This window comes from Meriones unguiculatus, chromosome 11 (genome assembly GCF_030254825.1).
Source record: "Meriones unguiculatus strain TT.TT164.6M chromosome 11, Bangor_MerUng_6.1, whole genome shotgun sequence".
NCBI lineage: Eukaryota > Metazoa > Chordata > Mammalia > Rodentia > Muridae > Meriones > Meriones unguiculatus.
The window spans coordinates 37052648-37077995 of NC_083359.1; the positions used below are offsets into that span (position 1 = coordinate 37052648).

General features: G+C 50.2%; 1 protein-coding gene across 2 annotated transcripts in view; it reads right to left on the reverse strand.

The window, feature by feature from the left end:
• Positions 1–1882: 1882 nt before the first annotated feature.
• Positions 1883–25348, reverse strand: part of Sh3pxd2b (SH3 and PX domains 2B) — an 81370-nt gene continuing 57904 nt past the window's right edge. Inside the window, exons 8-14 of one of the 2 annotated variants that reach the window (XM_060363883.1) lie at positions 22110–22214; positions 20692–20775; positions 18672–18789; positions 16309–16535; positions 14775–14824; positions 13535–13660; positions 1883–7823 (exon numbers count right to left, since the gene is read on the reverse strand). In XM_060363883.1, coding sequence (XP_060219866.1) covers positions 6288–7823; positions 13535–13660; positions 14775–14824; positions 16309–16535; positions 18672–18789; positions 20692–20775; positions 22110–22214 — 2246 coding nt within the window. In that variant the 3' untranslated portion in view covers positions 1883–6287. The remainder of the gene's footprint in view (positions 7824–13534; positions 13661–14774; positions 14825–16308; positions 16536–18671; positions 18790–20691; positions 20776–22109; positions 22215–25348) is intronic. The other variant, XM_021635618.2, reaches the window with a different exon arrangement.

Here is a 25348-nt window from a genome sequence, read left to right on the forward strand (position 1 = left end):
TATCTATCTATCTATCTATCTATCTATCTATCTATCTATTTATTTATTGAGACAGAATTTGTCTGTGTACCGCTGGCTGTTCTGGACCAGGCTGGCCTCAAACTCACAAATTCACCTGCCTCTGCCTCTTGCGTGCTGGGATTAAAAGTGTGTACCACCAACTGCCCACCATAAGATTTACTGTTTTATTTTAAAATGTGTGTGTGTGTGTGTGTGTGTGTGTGTGTATGAAGGTCTCAGCACATGGATGCCAGGGGCATGAAATCCCCTGGAATTACAGGTAATTCTGAGCTGTCCAACATGGATGCTAAGAACTAAACTTCTATCCCTCTGCAAGACCAGTACATACTCTCGACTGCTGAGCCATCTCTCCAGCACCCCTTACTGTATTTGAGTTTTATTTTGTAGCCCAGACCAGCCTGGAACTCAGTACATAGTACTGACTAGCCTAGGACTCTTGGCAATCTGCCTGCCTCAGCCTCCCACATGCTGAGATAGTAGGTGTGAATGATGTACCCTTTGGACCTTTTGGATGGACCATAAGGGCACTGTTAAGTGAAATAAGCCAGTCACAAAAGGATAACAGTATGACTCCAGTTATGTGCGGTACCTAGGAGTCAATGTGCAGAGACAGAAGGTTGAATGGAGAATGTATTTGTGTGTATGGAATTTCAGCTGCATGAAAAAGCTTTGTGGACAGCCAGGGATGGCTGTGTGACAACGTTCCCAATGCCACGGAGCTGCATGGGAAGCAGCCAAGATGGTACAGTACAGCAGTGCTATGTGGCCCAGTAAACACAAGGGATGGGATTGAGGCAAGTCCATGTTCACAGTGGCCTGAGCACAGTCCAGCCTTCAGCTCTCGAGGATCATTAAAGGTTACTACAGGCCTCCAAGGTGAGTGCTTTCAGCCCTCTAGAACCTTCTGCAGGGCTCTCCAAATCAGTATCCAGAGGGTTCTGGGGGCGCGGGGGGGGGGGGACACCAGCGAATCTGCTATTCTTTCTAAATAGAAGCCCCTGACCCCTGTCCAGGTCGATCTGCTGGGGTAGGACATAAGCATGCAGGCCAGAGGCTTCCAACAGATGCCACAGGGCACTATGACACTGTGAATGATTACCACTGAGGCTCTGAAGCAGCAGAGGATGTGACACTCCAAAACATCCCGTGAACAACAGGGCTATCATCAAATACACTTTGGAAACACTGGGTTAAATTTCATCAAGCATTTGATGCACCTTTTTCTTTCTCTTCCATTGCCAGTGTGCTCACGTACCCAGGGGACATGGAAGGCTCCTCATGCAAGATTAACCGAATAGATTTGACCACAGAAGACGTCCTCAGGTCACACTGAGAGGGATAAACACACTTTGGCACACTTTTATTTTATGAATGATGATAAAATGGGAGGGGCCATCAATGCTGGGCCAGAGGGCAGCAAATGCCCTTGAGAAATTGATCAATACCTCTTGTGGACAGAGAACCAGGGCAGTCTTGCAGCATCACCGTGGCTGCATGCTTTCCCTGCACTCTTGTTCACCTGAAGACAGTGTCAGTAAGAGCAAGACTCTCTGGCCATGTGATGTTTCTAATCTCTAGACGGAACCGAGATGCCACCCAAATAGAAGGTGGCTTTCCCCTGTGGGTTTGCCTTTCTCTTTCTTCTCCCTCTCCCTCTTTCATTCTTTCCTGACTTCATATTTAACAGACTGAACGTTTGCCAAGGCTCAGAAAGGAGTCACCCCTCTTTCTGGGCAGTGCCCAAACAGCTTCCATTCATTTCTATTCTTCAGATGCAAAAATCTCAAGTCCAGACACCAGGGCACAAAGCCATACATCTCCTTTAGCCAGAAAAAAAAAAAAAATCCACAAACACTCCGCCTTTACAACGAAGCTTGAAACCAGTCAAGCATTTTATTATTTTAAAAAGAAATGTCTAATGGTATACAGTCTCTACATGCTACTGCTAGGTGTCCCCCGCCCCCTCACATTACACACTCATGGGAGACAAAAGCCACCACCAGGATCTGTCAGCTGGCCTAGGGGGTGTGAGAAGGGCTGAGAACCCGGGGGTCCCCAGCACCATCTGTGGGCACACACCCCCACGCAATGGGCGGCGCTGCCCACTGTTCTTGGAGGGATATCAGAAGCAACCTAACTCCGCAGTGGCCCTGAAACAGGAACCATGTATGGCTAAGGTGACCACAGTTTAGCACACTCCCGGATGAGAGAGGTACAACTAATAGTTACAGGGTACAAAGGCATTGCGGGCGTAATACAGACATCTCCGTTGCATTAGAATTGCTTATTGCTGTAGTAAGCTTGGTGGGGCACCTTTGCTCTTAAAAAGCATAGAAGTGAGAGTGAAGGCCACTGGCGATGGCACCGGCTCTGCTCTTTTGAAGCATGAAAGCTAAGCCCTTGTTCTGAGTGGAGTGAAGGGGCTTCCTTCAGGGAGGAGAATGGAGATGAGGAGGACGATGGAACACTCACATATGTAGGGGCTTGGTACCTCAACTAGATAGCACCGGAGACCAGGCGTCACCCCCCCAGAGCAGGGAGAGCTGGCCTGTGGGAAGGTTGTTCAGAAGGTGGCCTATGAGCAGGCGCGAAGTATGAACCATTGTCTTTAACTGTGTGGTCCTGCTTGGGGTCAGGTCAGCCCAGCTGCTGGACCTTAGCAAGTCGGGAGCAATTCTCCCAGGCAAAGGCAAAGCCTTTGGCCATGATACAAATTAACTTCCTACCTGTTCAGCCCATACCTCTCTGGCCTCAGGGACTCTTTGGTCTGTGGTAGGATACAGCTGTCTGTAGTATATAGAAAGAGCCTGAAGGAAAGTTTAGACAGCCAGCAAAGGGGCCGAGACTGCCATGATGTTCAGAGAAATGGCAAAATTTCCCAGAGTGCAGACTCTATCAGCACTGAAGAACCGCAGGCTCAATGGAAGGACAGGAGCTAAGCCATTAATGTCCTTGTTTATCTGCGAGGCTCGGGGTGGAGCCTGGGACACCATACCTTCCGGCCAGTGCTTTCTGGATGCACTGCACCTCCAGGGGGCAGCTTTTAGAGGGTAGGGGCAATTTCTTCCTCCCAATTTGGTGATAAAGACTGTCCTTAAGTCTTGTGGAGATTTGGCACCTGTTCTTTCCTGAGGCACATGTGTCCCCCACTTTCCACCCACTACCCAAGTCCCCAGTGAGTTCAGAAACAGTTTAAGGTCAAGAACTGTGCCACAGAAATCAAGTCTATGGGGCAGCCTGGTGGCAGAGGCTGAAAACGGCTGTGAAAGCTTGGTATGGCTCTAGCCATTTCCTGGCAGAATGTGAAGTAGCTGGAGTGCAATCCTGCCCCGGCCTCAGCCTGGGGCCATGGTATAAACACAAATGCCCAAGAGTGATTCTGGCCAGAAAATATAAGCAAAGTCTCATTCTATCAACTGGCCACTTACAAGGCCAGGTTACCAGAGCTCAGGGCACTATACTTGCTCTCGGGCAGAAACAAGGCAGCCACAGAGCCAGAAAGCATGGCCCATCCGGCCTGTGACCAATGTTTGGCCAGGAGATTGTGAAAGGGGCTGTACACATTTCTGGACAAGGTGGGATGTGACGGTACTCTCCATGCCATAACTTCCTCATCACACACTGGGGTGGCCCTTGCCACAGCATGGATGTGAAGGTTAGTTAAGGGGGTGAGGGGCAGGTTTGCATTGGCGATCTGCTCTCTGACTGTCCCAGACATTGCCCCCGTGGCTTTGGAAAATTTCCAAGGCAGGGATGGAGAAGAGCCTGGCATACGCTCTGCCCCAGAGGAGTGATAAAAAGCTAAGTCCCAGGCAAGGGAAGCTGGGTAAGTGACCACCTTCTGCAGACCCACTCACTTCCAGTTGCCCAGGGCAGGGATGACCACTAGGCTGACAGAGCTTGCTACGGAAAATTTCAGGCTGTTCCTGGGACCCAAGAAAAGGATAGTGAGCAGAGAATGCACCTTGTACGCCCACAGTTCACGACAGCACGGAATGGACAAAAGGCAAATTCTCTCGGTTGCCCACAGGAAGGCAGGCCTGTCTGCTCCACCTTAGCTGACCCCACAGAGGGAAGGAGGCAGATGAAGCCTCCTGTGGAGCTAGTAGGAAAAACTCAGTTCTTCAGTCAAGGGTAATACCCCTATGCCCTAGTCTACCCAGTACCTGTGGCATAGTAGGGGCTTGCAAAAGGTTACAGAGAGCCAAATGCAAACAAAACAACAAAAAACCTTTGCCCCTTCAAAGGCTTATAAAACAGTCCATGAAAGCTGTTCGTGAAGTGAAGGTGTCAAAAACTCAAAAACTATGAGGCTTCTTGCACGGTGGCAGTGGTGGGGCGTGCGGCTCTGAAGTGGTGCTAAGACTCTTTCAGCCTCTCCTCTCCCTAACTGCTACTTTCTCCCGAGGCACTGGACCCAGACTAAGTTGGAATGACCTTCAGGAGGTGCCTCAGACCCTGGTCCAGTACTCTGGTAGAGCAGGGCTGCAGGCTGAGCAGAGGAAGAGAGTAATGGTGCCACCATAGGTCAGAGGAAAGCAAACGGAGCTGGAGGGGCATGGAGAGGGGGCTGGGAAGGGGCAGGTGTGAAGAGCTCCGCTTGCACGGAATCTTTGGCACAGCAGGTAGGACTCAAGCCTCTTGGGAAAGGGAGCTTCATGGTTTTCATTGGGAAAGGGAGCTTCATGGTTTTCAAACCACAGTAAAACTGAGCCATGGGGGTGAGAGGTTTCTGGGATATGTGGAGAGAAGGACATCTGTGGGATGGAATGGGGTTCTGCCCTCTCAACTCCATTCCTCTTTCACAGGAAGCCCGTTCATAGCTACAAGTTGCTCTGGGCTGGAAGCTAGTTTAGCTCTGCAATAACTAAGCAGACCTTTTGAGGCCTCGGTTGTCTATTGGTCAAAATAGGGAAGGGCTGCCCTGGGCTTCTCCCCGGGAGAAAGCACGCAGAAAAGCAAACAGCTCTACAGGAAGCCATGGCTGCCGGGGGCAGGAGTCCGCAGGCTGGCTACTCTTGCTCTGCTTAGTTTGGCACGGACCCAGCTCCTGGTCCCTAGCCACCAGAGCCCCCTTCAAGCCACCCAGGGACACTGCCTCATCTTTCTTTATTCTCTTTCCACACCCAGGTTAACAGCCTACAGACTCTGTGCCAGCTACAAAAAATCCAGGGCATGCCCTGTCCTGGAAAAGCAGCTACGGGTCCAGGGCAGTCACTACTGTCCCCTTGATCATACCACAAGAAAAAGGCCCCAGGCTACCTGCCCTGACACCCAAATAACCTTCAGTTCTCTCCTCACTGATTTGTTCTTGCAGGAGTAGAGCATCAGTGCTGGAATCAGGCAGGCCTAGACTCAAATGTCCTCCCACCACTTCCTAGCTGGCGTGTCCTGGGGCCTGTAGGGCCCCAGTTTCCTCGTCTAGAAAATGGGTGCGATAGAATGGGAGAAGCTTGTTGAAGGTTAGAACATGAAGGCAAAAGGCCAAGGGCAGTTTGGCACCTAGTGGGCGAAGAAGCCCTCACAGACTGTGTGCCTTGTGAGGGGCCGCCTTATTTAAACAAACCTGGCAATTCTGGCAACTCGTTCTATTGGGGAGGTGGGCAGGAACTGGAATTTAAAAGTCCTGGATGGACCAGGGGCTTCAGCAGTGAAGTGAGGCATGCTCCGTTAGGGTGACCAGATGAATCCCCAGGACCACTGCTGGGCAGCTGCATCTGCTCAGGACTCAGAAGGAGAAAGTCCGGGAGCTTTCTCAGCACACAGTTCCCAATACCAGGCATTCTGGGAACAGGGAACAAAGCCACCATTGGGCTTCCAGAAACATGGAGAAATTAGAGCGAATTGACAAGGCCTTGTGGGCTGTCCCTCTCTGCCACAGCTGAGCACGGAGGTGTGGTCTGGAAGGTCTCCAGGTGACAGCTCTCTCAGGTCTGGAGGTCAGAGAGTGTCACTGTCCTGCTTCTGGGTGACAATACCATTGTCTAGGAGAATGGGTGCTACTTTTAGACAAGGATGCTGACATGACTTCTACCTAGCAAAGGCTGTGGCTCTTGAGCCCTCAGGAGAATCAGAGGCCAGGTTACAGGACATCTCTGCACCAAGAATTCTCCATCTTGGGAGGGAGGAAGCCACAGCACCCGGATGGCTGCCTTCCTTGAAATACTGTGGAGACTGATAAATTAAGATGCGTATTAAATACGTGGGACAGGCTGGCAGGGACAGCGGGGTCTCTGGATAGTGTGTGGGGGCGGGGCAGAGGAAAGCTAGGGTTTCTTCCGGAGGTAGTTGGAAGGAATCCAGCCTTCCCAGGAAGACGCCCCGCTGAGGACCTGACAGAACCACCAGCCACTGCTGTTCTTCTCCCGGACTTCGAACACTGTCCCTTCCTGGAAGCTGCTGGTGTCTTCATCGCCTTCAAAGTTGGCCACAGCCACATACAGTGAGTCCTTAGGGCCATCAGCATTGAGGGAGGAGGCTGCTTTCTCTCTGTTGTCTCCCATCTTGCCAGCCACGCGTGGCCCCAGCCCACCTTTGCCTCGAATGTCATCTTGGCCCATGGAAGAGTTGGAGAGGAAGGGCTTGGCCTTCGGAGGGACAAGGAGGGCCCGGCCTGTGGCAGGAACGGCTCTGTTTTCTTCACGGTGTGGTCCCCTGACCTCTGGGAGGGGCCTGCACGACAATGGTGATGAGGAGGTTTTCTTGGGGGGTGGGGGTCTCCGAGGTGGGACCACAGGTCTTTGCTGGGTGGCTTCTTGGATGGGCACAGGCGCATTCTTGGGCCCAGGGTCTATGGTCTTGGCTGGCCTGGGAGGGGCTCTGCACGGTGTCTCCTTTGGACTCAGCCCGTCCTGTCTGCCAGACCTGTCCTGGCCACGGCCAGGCCCCTCCCCGGGAAGGAAGCCTCGGCTGAGGGGTGTGTCATGACCCCCAGCAGCGTGGTGGCTTTCTCCATCCACTATGGTTTTCTCCTGGGACTTGGCAGGTCTGAGCTTGCTCCTGAGGTGATAGATGTCTACTTGGTCTTCACCCTGAGCTGGCTCTGCTTTGGGGGAAGGAGTGGGTTTGGGCCTAACCTGAGGTCTAGACTTCAAGAACAGATTCTGGGGGGTGGCTTCCACCTTCTCCTCGGGCAGCTCGGCTTTGGACCTGGTGATGGGCCGGAGGTTGGGCTTCTTTACTTCCTTGGCCAGCACCTTGTGGCCACACTCTAGCCCCATGTCATTTCTCAGTGGGAACTTGCTTTTGTCAGGTTTGGGCTCTGGTTTCCTGCTGTCCCGGGCCAGCGGGGCATGCTTGGCTGGAATCATTGGCAAAATCATGCCAGGGGGTTTGGGGGAGGAGCCCCGGGACAGCTCCATCTTCTGTCTCTCCCTCTCCAGCAGCTCCTCCTCGGACTTGATGATGGACTCTTTGCGTGGAGGGAGGCTGGGCTTCTCCTCCTGTGTGGGGTCTGAGATCTCCTCGTAGCCTGCTGATGCAGACAGGTCTGAAGATACCTTTCTTGGTGCCTCCTTTCCTCCTTTCCAGTCTTTGGACCACAGCATCCCAGAGTCCATAGCACCGTGTGGTGCTTCTGGCAGTGGTCTGGAGGGCCCCACCACTTCTGGACCCGTATTGTTCTCCACTGCAGTGGCATCCCCAAGCCGGAGCTGATTCATCTCATGGGGCAAGGGAGCCAGGAAGTTGGGCCTTGAGGCACTGCTGGTCTTCTTGTATTTGTCAATGAAGGTTGCTGGGGCCCATCCCTCCTTATCTTCCATCTGAATGTACCACCAACCACTTAGGCTCTTCTCAATCACCTAGGAAGGGGACAGGAAACACACTCAGTAGGTCTGTTACCACAGCCTGGGGCCCGTGATTTCTGAAAGAATCCACATGAAACAGGTACCCTGGAAGCAGTACCTGTTTCTGACTCTGCAAATTCTCCTACAAGGTCTATACTAGACCAGCGTGGTGGTTTAAATGAGAATGATTTCCAAGGCTCATTATGTTTGAATGCCCGATTCCCAGTAGGTGGAACTGTTTGGGAAAGATTAGGAGGTGTGGCCTTGTTGGAGGAAGTGTGTCATTGGGGGTGAACTTTGAGGTTTCAAAAGACTTCTCTCTCATTTCCAGCCTCTCTCACTCTCTCTCTTTCTCTCTCTCTGTCTCCTGCTTGTGGACCAAGAAGTGAGCTCCCAGCTGTTTCTCCCATTATGCTTTTGTTCTCCCTTCATGGACTCTGAAACTGTAAGACCAACTAAAGGCTTTATTTTATAAGTTACCTTGATCATGATGTTTTTGACATAGCAACAGAAAAGTAGCTAAGACAACCATGGATACTGTGCCAGGACCCACTGAACCCACCTCAGTGAAAGTGGGTTTTTGGCTATATTGTTTTTTGAGATAGGGGGATAGATACTGCCCATGCTAGCTTCTAATTCCTGGCTCAAGCCGTCCTCTTGCCTCAAGCACCCGGAAAGCTGGGATTATAAGCATACACTGCCATACCCACTCTTGGATGCTGACAAGGACCCTTTGAGGGATGTTCCTGACAGTGCCTCAGAAGGCACCTTTAGGGGAGGGTTATCTATTGATATCCTGCCCCATAATTCACCCAGAGCTTTAACTCCCTTCCCCTTCCTTTGACATGGGAAGCCACAGAAATCCACGTGTAGCACAGGCCAACTTAAGAGGACCTGGCCAGTACCACTAGCTGCAATGCCAAAGAAGGACAAGGCAAAAGCTACAGAGAGGGAGAATGACCCTTAGTCCTGGCTTCTTTGTCTGAATGCTAGAGGAGCTGTCTGGTGTTTATAGCAGGTACACCATATAAAAAATAGGATTTTTTTTTTTTTTTATTTTGTTTTTGTTTGAGAAAGGGTTTCTCTGTGTATCCATCCCTGGCTGTTCTAGAACTCACTCTGTAGACCAGGCTAGACTTGAACCCATAGAGATCCACCTGCCTCTGTCTTCCTAGTTCTGAGATTAAAGGCATGTGCCACCACTGCCTGGCTGAGAAACAGGAAGCTTTAAACACAGGAGTCACCCTTAGGTCAATGCTATGCTTACATTCAGGGAATGGAGGCTGGTGGAATAAAGTAAGTTTCATCTCTTATCTCCATCTCTTCCTGGTACCTGTACACATTGAGTTGACTGCTGGGAGAATTGTGGCTGTTATTTAAGATAAGAGGTCTCCTGTGTCTTTTGGACCCAGTATCATCCAAGTGGATTATTTGAGATGAACGGTACACAAACTGTGCGTTACAGGCTGAAGTGGGCCCCCAAGTCCATACATGAAGCATTCCCCTTCGGAGCCTCAAATGTCCTTGTATCTAGACAGGCCTTTAAAGAGGTAACTAGGTGGTGATGGGTCATAAGAGCAGGCCTTCGTTTACCAAAGTGACCTCTTCAAAGGAAGAGATTTGGAAATTCAGAGTGAGGGACTACGTGTGAGGACACGACAAGAAGGTGGCTATCTGCAGGCCAAGGCAAGAAGCCACAGGAGACGCCAGCCATGCCACACCTTGATCTCGGATTTTCAGCCCCAAGAAGGTAAATCACCGTGTTTAATCTAGCCCATCTTGGGGATTTTGGTATATGGCAGTCCTAGAAAACTAACACCTGCAACTGTCCAGCAGGTTCTGTGCACAGGAAGCCTAATGGCGCGGCCTTCCTGCGATCCAGGGACTGCCATCCCATTCTACAAATGCAGAGTGCAGGAGAGCTGAGGATTGGGAAGAGGGTTCTGAGAAAGGTGAAAATGGCGGAGGGCAGGAATCTGGGCTCTGAGCACTGCCAGACTGTGCCCCTCAGGAAGAGCCATGCCTGGCCTGAGAAACTGCTTAGGAGCCATAAGGACTGATGCCTGGCAGAAGGGATAACAGCTACAGAGTCAGCACCAGCAGACCCACCTTTGGGGCCTATAGTCCTGGGTTTCAGCTCGGAGCTTCACCATTTGAATGACGATAGCAGCAGTAAGACCCAATGGCAAGGTTCGCTAATGCCGCCACAAGCAAAAGTGCGACATCTTCATCAAGGCATGTAACTGCACTTAGCAGGTGCTACATTAGCGGATCAGAGGGAAGGTTGCCAAAAAGAGGGTGTGCTGGACAGGCAGATCTAGCAGGACTGACAAACAGGTGGCCAGCCAGTCTGTTATAACACTAAGCAGTACAGGGTACAGTTAATGGCACAGCCTTCATGAGCAGTTCAACTCCAAAGACATGGACTCCAAAGACACGAAAACAGCATGGAAAACAGGACAATAATGAAAAGAAGTTATCAGTGTGGCTGATACTGACACTGAAGGGAAAGGATGGTGGCAGAAACTCTGGCCAGACTTTGGATTTTTTGTTTTGTTTTTTCCTTTTGAGACAGGGTCTTACTATGTAGCCTGGGCTGGCCAGGAGCTTTCTATGGAAACAAGGCTGCCTGAAGCTCACTGACGCTGGACTGACTGCCTCTGCTTACAGAGTGCAGGGATTAGAGGTGTGTATACCCCACACCCGCCTCCCATTTGGGTCCCTAATCATGATTTTGTTTGTAGAGAGAAGCCACATGCTACAAGGAGAGAAACAAATGCAGGGTTGCAAGAAGGAGAGAAAAGAAAAAAGCCTGGGCTTTGAAACCAGACAGACTGCAGTTCAAATCCCTGCTCCACCACTTACCAGCTGTATCCCTAGACAAGCATTTACCTTCTCCCTTGGAGCCTCATCTGTAGGACAGGCTGATACTGCCCTCCTGGCCTCCCATTAGGCTTAGCTATCAAGTAGATAAGGCTCCAAAAAAGTGCCTGTACCATCATCCCCGTCACCAATGCTACCCCACAGACACCTGAAAACATGTTTGAAAGATAAATATTGCAGACAGCGAGCTGAGTCTCACTGTAGCCTGACTGCCAGAAGCCTCAGAAGCATCAATGAGAGCGGAGGCCTAAGATGACAAAGATATGAACCAGGAAGCAAAAGAAAACAAAAGCAAAAGGAAAACTCATTACCCCAAAGAACACCCATTAAGCCCCAAGCTTTGGTGGCAATCATTTCCTCAAAAACCCATTGGTGGGGTCTTCCAACATCACGGAGAACAGGACCTAGGATGGAGGCCAGCCAGGCTGGCTGTTTGTGTGGTATCATCCTAGTTACCCCACAGAAAAGTGCTTGCTCCTGCCCCCAACTCTCTCAGGACCACCCAATGTCTCTTACCCCTCGTAGAACTCTATGCCCTCTGAGAAACTGTGAGAAGTCACCTAAGGACCCACCCCTCCCCCCTGCTTCCTTCTAGCTGAGCTGCAGAGCTACAGCTTTCTTTCCTAGAATATGCTGCATAAAGAAAAGACAACTGTCCATTCCATCTTGAAACCAGAAGCCCACACTATAGGCTATGAAGGGCTTCTTCCACAGAGAGCTGGCCTCAATCCTAGGTCCTGTTCTCCTGCAGAAGACTTTAGGTACCAACTGTGAAGATGCAGGCTGGAGTCACAGAGATGTGACAATGCTCTGTGGCTGGCTCAGAAGTCTCTAGAAGCCAATTAACCTCCTGTGTGCATTTCCACGGACAGTGACTCACAGCTGCCTTGTCTTCTACTTCATCCTGTGAGACCCAGGGTGTCACAGGTGCTCAGCCCTGGCCTCTGCAGCCTAAACAGGTACTAACACCATGGAATAATTGCAATAAATATCAGTAACAACACGAAGACTGACAACTGAGGAAAAAGACAGTCAATGATAACAGGACTGTAAGTTAAACCACCATCCTTAGACAGATAGAGAAGAACATCAAGTTAATCAAAGGCTAGGTGAAACAAGAACGGGGAGCTATGAAAAATAATCAAGAGTACATGGAAACGAACACTGTAATTGTTGAATGAAAACGAGGAACAGCTGAAGAGCAAATTAATGAACTGAGAGACTGAACAAGAAGTCCTCTTCATCTTTCTGTGGTCAATATATCATCTTAGGTTGTTCATAATAGCTGCCATCTATAGACAGGTAAGTCAGTAAACAGGTAGGTAGGTTGAAGTTCTATCATATTGTTTTGGGGAGAAACTGACAAGCCAAAAAGTCTCTACATGTTCCACAGATATATAATTCCTCCCTCTCCCCGAGACAGAGTTTCTCTGTGTAACCTTGTCTGTCCTGGAACTTGCTCTCTAGACCAGGCTGGCCTCGAACTCAGGGATCCACCTGCCTTGCCTTCTGAGTGCTGGGATCAAAGGTGTGTGCCACCACCACCCACTAATCATTTTTTTTTTTTTAATGCTCATCAAAATCACAGATATGATCCTAGGAACATGAGGGGTGACTGGATTATAGGTACCACAGAGATGAGCAGATTTAATTTCTGCCTCCTGAAGTAGGGTAGAAAGCATCTGGCCAAAGTTTACTCATGACAGAGCAGAAGTAGGGGTGCTGGTGGCCAGATCACCTGGTTCTGTCAGGAGGCATCTTTGCTAGATTTCACATCTCTGCTCTTAGCTGCTATCCTGTTACCTACAGGCTTTCAGGAGAGCATGAGAAACATCTTTCACCTCTGTGCTTGTGAAGACAAAAGATAACACACAAGAAGAGAAAGAACTTATCTTGGTTATCCAGGGATCAGAGTGCACATGCAGAGAACAGAGGGAAAGGACAGAAGAGAGGTGGGAGGCAGGAGGTAACAGAAAAAGGATCATAGGATCAGGAGATGGTTTCATGTAAAACTAAAGACCTGAGCTTGATCCTTGGACCCATGGTGTCTCAGGTCTGTAATCCAAGCCCCAGCATTTCTATGGTAAAATGGGAGGTAGGGGCAGGAGAATTGGCTGGAAGCTCAAATAAAGTGTAGTAGCAGAAATAGCGAGAGACCCTGACTCAAAAACAAGAAGAAAGAACCAATTCATGGAACGATTGTCCTATGACCTCTTCATGCAGTGAATGCCATGAACACAAACACAATAAATACATCTTCTTAAAAAGTAAGAGAGGGGCTGGAGAGATGGCTCAGTGGCTGAGATCACTGGCTGTTTTACCAGAGGACCCAGATTCAGTCCCAGCACCCACATGGCAGCTCACAACAGTCTGAAGCTCCAGTTTCCAGGGACCTGACATGCTCTTCTGGCTTTCACAGACACTGGACACATGTGATACACAGACATACACACAGACAAAATACCCATACACATAAACAAATAAATAAAATTTTAAAAAGAGAAGGAAATACAAGCCAGCCACATGGAGCCATATAGTATATAATTCCACTTCTAGTCAGTAGGTTGGGGGTGGGGGAGGGGTTGGTGCAAAAAGGTCAGTGCTGGCTGATGGGGCAGGGTTCCTGCTAAGGGCTTTGGAACCAGAGTGGGGTGATAGTTACACAGCTCTGAATAAAAGAAACCACTGACTTGTGCACGCAAATTGGCCAACAGTTTGGTGTGTGATTACGAAGATTCTGAAGAGGTTAATAAAGCCGTTAACCTCATCTCCCCTCCCCCACAGAAGGAGGTAAGATGAGGAAGGCAATGCCTAGAATGAAGAACGACGGCAGGTGTGCTCACCTCAACCTTCAGGCCGGCCTGGAAGCTGATGCCATCTGGGATGGTGGTCTGGAACTCGGCAATGGTGTAATACTCTTCCTCCACCTGGGGCGGGATGGGCGGCTTGGGCAGGTTGAGGCCTCGAGGCTGGCAGGATTACACACAGGGCTGATTGAATCAGGCTGGCATGAAGGGACTAGGGAATACAAACATCACGGGTGCTGGGAACCTAACTGGCTTCTGAAGGGCAAAACAAAAAGGACTTGACTGTCACCTAGATGAAGTCTTCCTGGCCCTTCGAACTTTACAGTAACCAGCCACAGGAGACTTCCGGGCACATCGTGAGAACTTGGGAAAACATAAAAGTGTCTGAAGGTAAGAGGCAGAGAGGCTGTGGGAAGACCCCAGGCTTTTGGAACAGACCCAGGTGGACTGGAATGCCGACGAAGGGCCATGCCAAGCCCCTGCTTCATCCCTTAGTATAACTCATCCTAACACTACTGACCTGGCACTCCTTGCTATGACGATTACATACGTTACTGAGTGAAGTACCACTTTATGGTACTAGACCGGTACCCAAGAAATGGCAGCTGTTTTCAAAAAGCCCCCATCCAAAGCAATCCTCATTTCCTGATTGCTTGTGTCGCTATTGTTTTAGAGTTTGAATATTTGTATACACAGTGAACCATCCTGGAGACAGGATCCAAGTTCAAACACAAAATACACTAATGCTCCATGTATATTTAGCCCAAATAGAACATTTTAGGGTATTTTTAGTGCATCTGCGTTTTGACTGTGATCTGTCATGTGAGGTCAGGTGTGGAATTTTCTTTCCACTTTTGGTGTCATATTGGTGCTCAAAGTATCAAGATTTGGAAGCATTTTGCATTTTTTGGATTACGGATGCTCAACCTATATTGGTTAAAAAGGTACCTATAGGCAGACGTGGTGGTGAAAACCTTTTCTCTCAGAACTCAAGAGGCAGAGACAGGTGAGTCTCTGTGACTTTGAGGAGAGCTCTAGGCTGATCAGGGATACCTAGCGAGACTCTGTCTATATATAAATAAATGAATGAATAAATAAACAGACCTATAGAGTTAAAAGTGGGTCAGAATGTCACCTCAGACACACCTGTGCCTGAGGTGTGTCAGCTTGGGCCTGCTTGGGAAGCATTGGAATATGTGAGGTCTGGTGGGTGACTCAGACAGGACCCAGGCCGAGGAAGTGGGTGAAGCCTCAGGGCCCCAGGGAGTGCACTTACGATGGTCATGTCCCGGCGAGGAGGGGGTCTTTGCCTCATCTTTGGTGATCCTACGGGGAAACAAGACTTCATTCACATACAGACTTCCACAGACAGGTGCCAGCGGTGGGAGCCAGGTGGGGTCTCATCCCTCCCGCTGTCCATCAGGTTTTCTATGTGTCTCTGTGAGAACAGCCTGGCTGTGCTCTCCTCATGCTTGGATCAAGACCCTCCACCAACATGGCCTTCCCTGGATCGTTTTTATACGGGAACAACAGATGAATGGCACCAATCCTCAAGTACTGGGAGACTATCCATGCGGGGCTAAGAGCATGGCCTCAGAGCTATACAGGGCTGGGACTGGCACAGGACAAAATTACTGCCTGACTCTGGGCCATCGGTCCTTTTCTTTGGAACAGCCTAATGCATACCCATCCCTGGCAAGTGGGGTAATGTGAACTACCTATTTCTTCATCTTCTATAATATTAGAAAAATGCGGCAGAGTCTTAGCCAAGATATTTAGCGCCTCTATAAGGACTACCGTTTCTAGACTTCCTGGCAGCTTGGTGTTGCCATGTGACTGAGTCCAGCGAGGGAAGGTGGGGCATTTGAGCTGTTTCACTTCTCCCTGCCTTTCACTGGACAGACAGTGATGGGCCACACTGGACGATGAGGGCAATGCAGGACAGATATAGGAGGCCAAGATCCTTGACTGCGTGGAAATATCATCTCAGCTTAGACACAAAGTTGGTCTATTGTGTAGAATGGAAATGAGTCTCCAGGTCAAATGAGCCACTGTTATTAGCTCTCTCTCTCTCTGTGTGTGTGTGTGTGTGTGTGCGCGCGCACACACACACACACATGTCCATGTGTTTGTATGTATATATGAGTATGTCAGGGAGGAAACTTTGATTTTACATCTGAACATCTTGACAAAGTTACACTATTTCAGACGTTAGTTTGGCACCCTACGTTTAGTGGACTATACCCTTAACCATGAGAGACTAGAATCATAGATCCTGGGGTTTGTTAGAACCCCTACTGTGGCCTGCAGCACCCATGAAGCTCTTGGCATTTAGGATGGTGCAAAGCATGAAGCTCGGGGCACTGCCCTCGCCTGTGGGGAGCTGGAGTCTGTTCTCCACAGACTCTCACTGCCTTCAGGACCAGCACAGGATGCTGGGCACTGTGTCAGGGCCACAGTTCCAGGTACAATGCAGACAAACTATGAGTCACCCTGCTCTGGGGATGTGGGGAATAGCAGAAGTAAAACATATTTAGGGAAGCGTTGGAAAGCAAAATGGGTGATACACTGTGGTGGGAGCAAATGCAATCTGGGGTCAACTTTTCTCTCTCTGGTTCATACATGAAGCCATGGAGAAGGCTGGAGGGGCACAGGCCTTGGTGGTCTGGGTGAGTTACCCAAGGTCCCCCAAGTTTTCATTTTTATCTTCAGGGGATCAGCAGATGGCAGGGGATGTTGCGAGGAGGAAGGGAGGCACTCTAAGCTCAGATAGGCCTCAGCCGTCCGGAGCAAGGGTGGGTGTCACTCACTCTGCTTAACGTCACCATCTGGCGCCAGGCGGCCTTCAAACCGGCCATCCCTCTGGTTGTTGAGTGGCTCTTTCTCCCTGCCCACAGTATTCTGCTGCCGGGAAACACCATCCAGGTCGAGGGCCCCCGAGTGAGCAGAGGAGCTGGGGCCCAGCTTTTGGGGCAAGGGCTCCCCGCTGTTCTTCTTTAGGTAGGAAGCAGGGGCCCAGCCCTCTTTGCCCTGGAACCTGGGAAGAAGGTGAAGGATTCCAGTCAGGTTGGTCTGGGGGGCCTTGGAGTTGGCAGGGGGACAATAAGGGGGGAGCCATGCTTCTATATGTCAGGTTCAGGATGGCAGGACACTGAATTCTGACTGTCGTGGGCCAAAGGCTACCTAATAATGCCTAATCCTTCAGCTTGGCCTTCCAGGCCCTCCCCCACTGGTCTCCACTTGCCTTAATCAACAACCACGGTGTCCCACATGCCCCTTCCACGTGTAGTTTCCCAAATGCACCACTGCTTGTCACCTCCCCACGGCGATGCTCTTGGTGGCTCTCTACCTGGCAAGCCCCCCCCAACCCCGGTGGCACCTGTTCCCCTTCCCAGGTTTAACTTAATGTCATTCAGCCTTCTTCTGACCCTCAAATGAGGCCCAAGCTCCACAGTGGCTCTCTGGCTTCTGCACACTGCAATCCCAACACCTGCAGAGTTCACCTGCAGAGCGGGTTTCCTGTCTCCTAGTTAGAACATGAGCCCTTGGGCACAAGTAACTGGGTACTGGTGGATTTAATAAAGAAACAAGAGGCCAAGCAGACAAGCTGCCAATGGGCGTATCACATCATGGGCGAACAGCAGGAAAGCTCTGTGTCAGAGCTGTCCCCTTACGGTACCACTGTGATGATGACAAGGGTCATGGCAGTGAGAGCCAGCACTCTTGGCGCCTACTCTGTCAGTCCTGCCCTAAGCACTTTACAGCTATGAGTATGTTAGGACCCAGCTAACCTCAGCAAGACAGACTACAGGTTCACCTGTCCTCCCAACCCTCAGCTCCCAGTGAAGCTTCTTGAGCACCAATGTGATAGCACAAATGGAAAATTCCACACTTTACTTCACGTGAGGGATCGCAGCCGAAACACAGCTGTATTAAACTCACTCGAACTTGGTCCCATGCATTCCAGGTTAAGGGATTTGCAACCAGAACTGGGATCTGCTTTAAAGAAGCCTGAGACCCACCGGTGTTAAGTACCTCACTCAAGTTTACAAGCAAGTTGGTCTGTGGCAGAAATGGATTCAGATCTCTTAACTTGTTCTTTTTGGCTCTTTCCCAGAAGCCCCTGCTCCTGGTGCAAAGCCTCCATGTTGGCTGCCACTAAACTGAGGAATGATGGGGACTCTGACAGACCAGCTCATTTGTCTCGTGAGCAAGTGCTCATTGGCTCACGAGAGCCCTCTGCAAGGATACCTTTTGAACTCCACATTTAGTGGCATCCCATTGGTGGCTTGAAAGTGGTCACAGGACAGGTATTTACACCATGGAATCTCCGCTAACCCCACCAGGAGCTACTAGTAGTACCTCTCTAGAGAGATGCCCACAGCTTTGGGGAAAGAGGAATGACTAGTGATGATATATGGCAGAGCCAAATCGTGTTAAGGTCAGTGGTGGTGCACACTTTTGGTCCCAGCACTTGGGAGGCAGAGGCAGGCAGATCTCTGAGTCTGAGGCCAACCTGGTCTACAGAGTGCATTCCAGGACAGTCATGGCTATGCAGAGAGGCCCCGTCTCAAAAGGAAGAAAGGAAGGAAAAAAAGAAGGAAGAAAGGAAGGGAAGAGAAAGATAAGATAAAAAAGAACCACTTTAAAAACAAAATGGCCTGGGTTTCAGCAAAAAAGCAAGTCATTTGTAACTGGAGGCAGATTTACAAAGGAGATAGAAATCTGTTCAATTAAACATTTGTCAAACTTAAAAGGCCCTCTAAGAGGGACTAAGTCTTGTTCTAAGTGGAAAAAGTTAGCTGAGAATGCAGCACAGCCCACATCCTTGGGCCATCATTGGGCACAAAGCCACAGCGCAGGCAGCACACACAAGTGTGTGAGCAGGCTCTGGGAGAGGAGGGTGTGGGCTCCGATACTTCCCAGCTTCAGATGACCCTTACTGCCTCAAGGCCTGAGTCAGGTCAAGACCCTCCTGAATTCCAGAGCCGTGCGGCTGCAGCCACATTATTCCGCAGCACGGTACTGTGACAGTTACATGATGGGGCAATTTCTGAGAAATGCTTTCTTGGCTTCTGCCCTGTGCAAACACTAGCATGCTGACACAACCTTGACAGAGTGGCTTACCACAGCCAGACCCCACCCAACCACTGAGGGAGGGGCAGACGGGTACCTGATCTTCCACCAGCCTTCCAGGTTCTTCTGGATGACCTCCACCACAGCCCCTCGCTCTAGGTTCATCTCATCCTGGTCACGAGCTGTGTACGGGTAGATGACTGTATACTTCTCCTCTGCAGGCACAAAGGGTGACGGGGTGAGGAACGGACGGGGGAGCCGGGATGCTGGCTGTGGAATTACACGCAGGGCTCCACTGAGCTCTCTAGAGCCCCCGGCCCCTCTGACACCCTCTGCATCATAGAATCACCCTCGGTTTCCTCCAGTCTGTGCCTCAAGGTCATGTATTCTGACCCACAGCATCCTTATGTTCCTTGCTCAGGTTAACGTCTGAATTCCAGGAATCACCTTCTAACTAACACAACCTTTACCATTGTCTCAAGTCTATTTCCTGTGGGGGAGTATGAGCTCCGTGAAGGCAGGGATTGGTCTAGCCCAGTCATGTCTTTGTTGCAGCACTGGCCGGTGCCTGGCGGTGATTGTTTTAGGAACCGAGCCTCTGTTTAGGGAAGGGGCTTGTTCTGAAGCCCCGCCCCTGGGGGTGGGGAACCTCACTCACACAATGAGGCAAGCCCCCTGGACTCCTGCTAGCTCTGCATGGTGGAGAGCAAGAGTACAGAAACAGGCTGCAATTGCCACCATGGAAGGGTCAGAGAGCACTTCTCATTACCTAGACGGTGGCTTTTATTGGCTATGTTGCAGGCCTCCTCCAACCGTGCTTATTGCCTGTAGGCTGGGTTGCTTCCCACCCCACTCTCCCCACAAGCAAAAGCACCGTCCTTAGAGCCCACACTCCTCCCCGAGAGCCACCTCCCGCACAGAGAGGAGAGGGCTGCTCTGAGGTTCTATTTCAGTCCACAGGTGAGCGGCTGAGCCAGCCTTGGCCTAGTGCTCATGCTTCTTGGGAAAACACTTGAGGCATCGTTGCCAGCCAGCTGCTGTGGAGGAGGTGGCAAGCGCACAAGTGTTTATTTATTTATTGAAATGGCCTGCTGACCGCTCACTCTGAGGGGGCTGCGCTGACTTGTGGCACACATCACATCCTGTGTTCAGCATGGTCAGCTATTTCCCCTTGTGCTGAGTCAGCAGGGACAGGAAGCAGGAAGCGATGATTCGACAGGCCTAGCACAGTAGTTTTTGTGTGGTCCAGGTGGGAAGGGGTGCCACCTGGGGCCTGAGGGCATCCAAACTCATCCAAAAGGGAGCCCTGGGTCCCTTCAGGCTCCATCTGGGAGGGTTCTCAAACTCTGGGATGCTAGAGATGCTAAGAGACTCCAGCTTGAGCTCAGGGAACAGACAAGTGCTACCTATCCTTCTGCTGGTAGCTCGTCCATGTGCCATGAGGGTGGCTGAGCCCTTACGTCCTAGAGGGAATTGTGTGCGTGACCCTGGCCTAGTCACGGTACCGCAAGGCCTGGTGCTATCACTGGTTCAGGGATGGTACACAATGGGAGGACCTGGGGGGACAGTCCTAGGGCATGTGTTGATTTTTTTTTTTTCGTGACTGCCCTGACAGGTGCCTGGGATTGGTGTCATGAGGAAAAGAGCTGTGTGAATGAAACAGAACAGAAGTAGCTTTTCAGTGGTATGAGTCAGTTTTTCCCCACTTTTTTCTTTTTTTTTTTTTGGCAGCGTGTCCTCATGTAGCTCAAACTCAGGATCCTCTTGTCCTTGTGATAGGATTACAAGTGTGAGCCACGCACCACCAATCTGGCTTTTATTTGGTTGATGTGACTTCCTCCCGTGACTCAAACAAGTCCGGTAAAAGTAATGAGGCTGCCCAGTCACCGTCATAAAAGACCCAGGCACCTTTTCAAGCTGGGGTGCTCTAGAGCCCCAAGGCCGTCAACCACCCCAGGCCCACTCCTCCCGGTCCTGCATGCTTGCACACACAAGATTGACAAGACCATGGCTTTCACATGCAGCAGGCATGGGCAGTCCCAGAGCAGGGAGCTCATGCAGATGCAGAAACTTGGCTCCAAGCACCAAATGCAGAGAAATCTCTGAGGGGTAGGCACCTTGACGCCAGCTGATGCCATACAAGTTCCCCAGAGTCCGGCGGTGACCCACAGAGCGGGGCAGAGAGCAGTACCTCCAGCAGACTGGTCAGGCAGCATGTGGAGGGAGGGCAGAAGGCACAGTTAAGAGGAGTGTCCTCCCAGGAGCTGCAGGCCTGGGAGCACCTAGCAGTGTTCCCCTGGGAGGGATCTACCCGAATCTACTCTCAGCCCCAGGCATCCTAGGGATGTGCCTGGGGAATGGGCGTCTGGGGAGTGTCCAGTGGTCATTCTATTCCTAGCATGATTCTACTGTGACAACTGTCATAGAGAAGGAAAGAAAATGCCTAAGCCAGCAGAAAAATGGCCTGCCTGTCCTCTAGTTCTGTGGCCCTGGGCAAACCTCAGCCTTTCTGAGTGTGGCTCCATATCTGTGAAACGGGGCTTTAAGGGTCATTTCCTTCTGTGAAACGGGGCTTTAAGGGTCATTTCCTTCTCGGGCTTGCCATCACAGACTGTGTAAGGAGACACAGGCTGCCTGCAGTGTATCCCTCCCTTTAATCTGAGCTCACTCTGTGGGAGCCCCAGCTCCTGCAGGGCCACTGAAGCACAGCAAACAAACTCTATAGAGTGTTGCTGTGATACAACTAAATGCAAAGCCACATGCAATCTTTGGATGTATAAATTTTTTTTTTTTGGGGGGGGTCTTACATCCTTCTCTTTACCCACTTTTCCAAAATACTTTGATTTGTTTTTGTGCTTTCTTCGAGCCATCTGCTGAAACCCAGCAGCTCTTAGCCTTCAGGTAGGATGAAGACATAGGCCTCACTGCTTCCATGTTTAGCAGAGAAGGCTGGAGCTTAGAGGAGGCTCTCTGGCCCAAGATCACTCCATATGTGGCAGAGGTAAGATTCACACTCAGGTCTGGCTGCCTCCCAAACACTCATGTGCTATGGGAGGAACTGACAGCCTCTACTTTTAGCAAGCTCCCAGGGAGACAGGAAGTCTTGGGCCTTGGCATTGCTGGAGTTCAGGCATCACTACACAGAGCATCTACCATGAAATGTCCCCCAGGAGAGGGAAGTGTGTGGGAGACAGAAGGGGTCACTTAAACCAACAGACAAATCAGACATGTTTAAACAGATGGGGTCGGGAGTTTTGCAAATGAGCAAGTACAGTTGGGTATTGTGGTCACCACTGCAATGCCAGAGAGGAGTAGCGGGGTGTTGGTAGCAGTCAGGATGGGGGTCCCATAAGGGCGTGAGGGCCCAGCTTTGGCAAGGCTCACCTAGGGTAGCTCCCACGAGCTCATAAGGAAGTACAGGCTTGCCCTATAGTTCTAGCCCCATCCTGTTCACGGGCTCTGGATTCCGGGCTACAGAGCTGTCGATCCAGAGCAGAGGCAGGGAAGAAGGTGTGAGGGGGAAGCAGCCTCCTACCTTCCTCAGGCTGGAGGGAAAACTCGTCTTGTACACCATCCTGGCCCTCGAGGCAGGTTGCAGGCACCCAGCCTTGCTCTTCAGCAGTGCTGACGAACCACCAACCTGTAAGTAAGAGGAGTTTAGGGTGCTGTCAGTGGGGCGGAGGGATCATGTAATAATCCACTGTCCTCTGGCACACGAGGGACTGCTCTAGAGGTGCCCTGAGGGCAGCAGATCCTCACACAGGAGTCCCTCATATCACGTAAAGGGTAAAGGACCCACACCCCTATAGACTTTAACTCATCTTCAGATGACTTCTGCCAACAGGAGTCAGAGCTGTGAACAGTTAGGCTGCATGTTTAGGGGTCATGAGAGGAAAAAGCTCTGGACATGCTCAACACAATCATGTTGGTTTTTTTTCTTGATTATTTTTTATCCATGGTTGTTTGAATCCAAAGATCCACACCAGTGGATTCTGTATATTGTATATTCTGTGCGCGCACACACACACACGCACACACACACACTATATTCTGTGTAGTGACTGTCTATTCTGCCACTCAACTGTTAGTGCTCAGGTTAGGCTAAAAACATTTCTAATTCATTGGATACAATGCTACTGCCAATAGTAGCTACAAATTGTTAAAATAACCAAACCAACCAACCAAACAAAGAAGCTAACAAGGAAAGCAACTTGCTCCCGAGCCTGGAACAGGGGTGAGGGAGGTTGCCCTGAGTGAGGTGACTATAATGCATTTGCCACTAGCAGGGTGTGCAATGGACTGCTCACCATATGTTATCTGATATAACCTTCACATTTCTGTCCTCACTGCACAATGAAGAAACCGAGACACAGAGAGGACAGCAGAGGTGACAGTGTACATCAAACGTGTGGCAGAGCAGCGGTCTGTTTGATCTTAAAGGCACAGGCCTCAAAGGTACTCAGCACGCATCAAGAGGAATCTGGCTGCAGGCGTGACTGCTCAGCAGGCTTTGCACTCATACCTTGTTCTCTGTGAGGAAGGGCTGGTGTGGGCCCAATGACTTCCACCTAGAGATGCCCATGGTCTAATCCTTTAATATCTGTGGGTTCTACATTTGTATTTACCAACTATGAAATAAAAAAAAAATACCTAAAACATCCCTTCAAGTGACTGAAATATATAGCCCCTTAGTATTATTCTCTAAAACCAGTGGTTCTCAGCCTTCCTAATGCTGTGACCCTTTAATACAGTTCCTCGTGTTGTGGTGACCTTCAACCATGAACTTATGTCATTGCTACTTCATAATTGTAACTTTGATATTGTTATGAATTGTTATGAAAATGTCTAATATGCAGGGTATATGATATGCAACCCCAGAGGGGTCACAACCCATACTGCTCTAAACAAACAGTAAAACAGTTATCCCCCAAGATGCCTACATTACATAAAGCATAAGGTCACCTAGAGAGGATGTCAAGTGGACAGGTCAGAAGCAAACACTCTGCCTCCTAATAATATAAGGGACGGGAGCGTTATCTCCCCAGTATGTCTTCCTGCCTCACAGCCTTTGTAGCAATGCACCCTGGGAGCCCAGGAATGGACCCTCCTTTCTTCATTTCCCCTAGTATCTCCTTGCCATACAACCTGCATACATCTCTCTTGGGAGAACCACACAGACCTAAGAACAGCAGAACTCCAGCTCTGCAGCCTATAGAGACCTGGGGACAAACAGTGAGTCGCTTGGAGTCTGGCTCACTTGGCTATAGCACAGGGATTACAGGGAGATGACGCGTGATTTTCAGTTTTCACCCGTGGCTCGCTATTTCCATTGCTCCTGTGGCTTAAGTGGCTGGAATACTACTGGGACACTCTGGGCCTCAGAAGATTGGGACACAGTCCCTCTCTGTCCTTCTCCTGCCTGCCCCTTACATCTGCCTTTTCTACTCAAGACAGGCATGGAGGCGAGGATTTCCCTCCCCCAAGAGAAGTCACAGAAGCTAAAAATATGCTCTAATCTTTTCCACTTTGGAGCCCCTGGCTAGAAAGAAATTAAATTATCTGACCTACTTTGATAATAGATTATAAAATCCCATTTTGGAAGAGTTCCTACCCTATCTCTGGCATACAACATAGAGGCCAAAAAGCCTGGAGGAGCAGGCCTGGCTGGCTTCCCCACTGACTATTAGCATTTGATCTGACCTCTTTTATTTAGTCACAGGTCAACACAGTTGTCAACTGTGCCTCTGCAATGAAATCTCTGAGAACCGCAGGGGTCTGGGGAGCTCGCTGAGCACAGAAATTCCTGGAGGGCAGCGTGCAGACAGAATACAGAAGTGTGGTGCCTCTCCCAAAACTTGACTGTGCATCCCTTCACTTACATCCCTGAGAGTATCCTTGACAGTGACCCTGAAAGCATGTTTCCCTTGGTCATGTGAGCCACTTAACGGAGCCAGAGAAGGGCTGCGTGAACCGTGTTTGATAGCTAGCCGCAGTATGTGCAGGCGGAACAACCCAGCTAAGGCAATAAGGGAGGGCCTGAGGGATCCAATACTACCACTAGGCGTGCAATGTCAGAACAGAATTGCACTAAGGGGACCTTCAGCTGACATTCACTGCAGGCGTCAGTGCTGCTTGCCATGGGGAGAAATCTTCGCACCTTTTGCCGTCAGAGAAGTGACCTTGAAAGTGTTAGAGCACAGGACACTGAGATGACATTGGAGTACTCTTTCCTTCCAGGTCATCAAAGCTGATGACCTCTAGATTGCATAATTATGGAGGTTTGCTGACTAACACCAGCCTCATGACTAATGGTGACATGACCTGGAGGAGGCCGGAAACATCGTCTTCCTGTATTCTTGGAAGCAGGGACTGTTCCTGGATTGCACAGTTCGTTTCTGGTTAGCTAGTGCTGATCGCAGGACCAACATGAGATGTCGTAACTTGAAGGATGCTGGAAGCATCATCCTTCCACAGTCATGTGGACTTAACCGGCCACTGGGCTATCATAGAGCTTGGCCCCTAACAGGATGAGCCACTGAGAACCCGGTTGAGGAGAGGGCTGCTCACGCCCTGCTTTTTCCACATGGTGTGATGGCTGCTCTGTAACTAAGGGGGGGGGGACAGGGAAGGAAATCTGCATTTCTGCAGCACACGCAATGTGCCAAGTTCAGGTTACTTTTCAGTAGTTCTTTGACGGTTTTCTGTGTTTTGTGGATGACAAAACAGATGGCCAAAGACCTGAAGCAACCTGGACTGATGTGCTGTGTAGAGTCC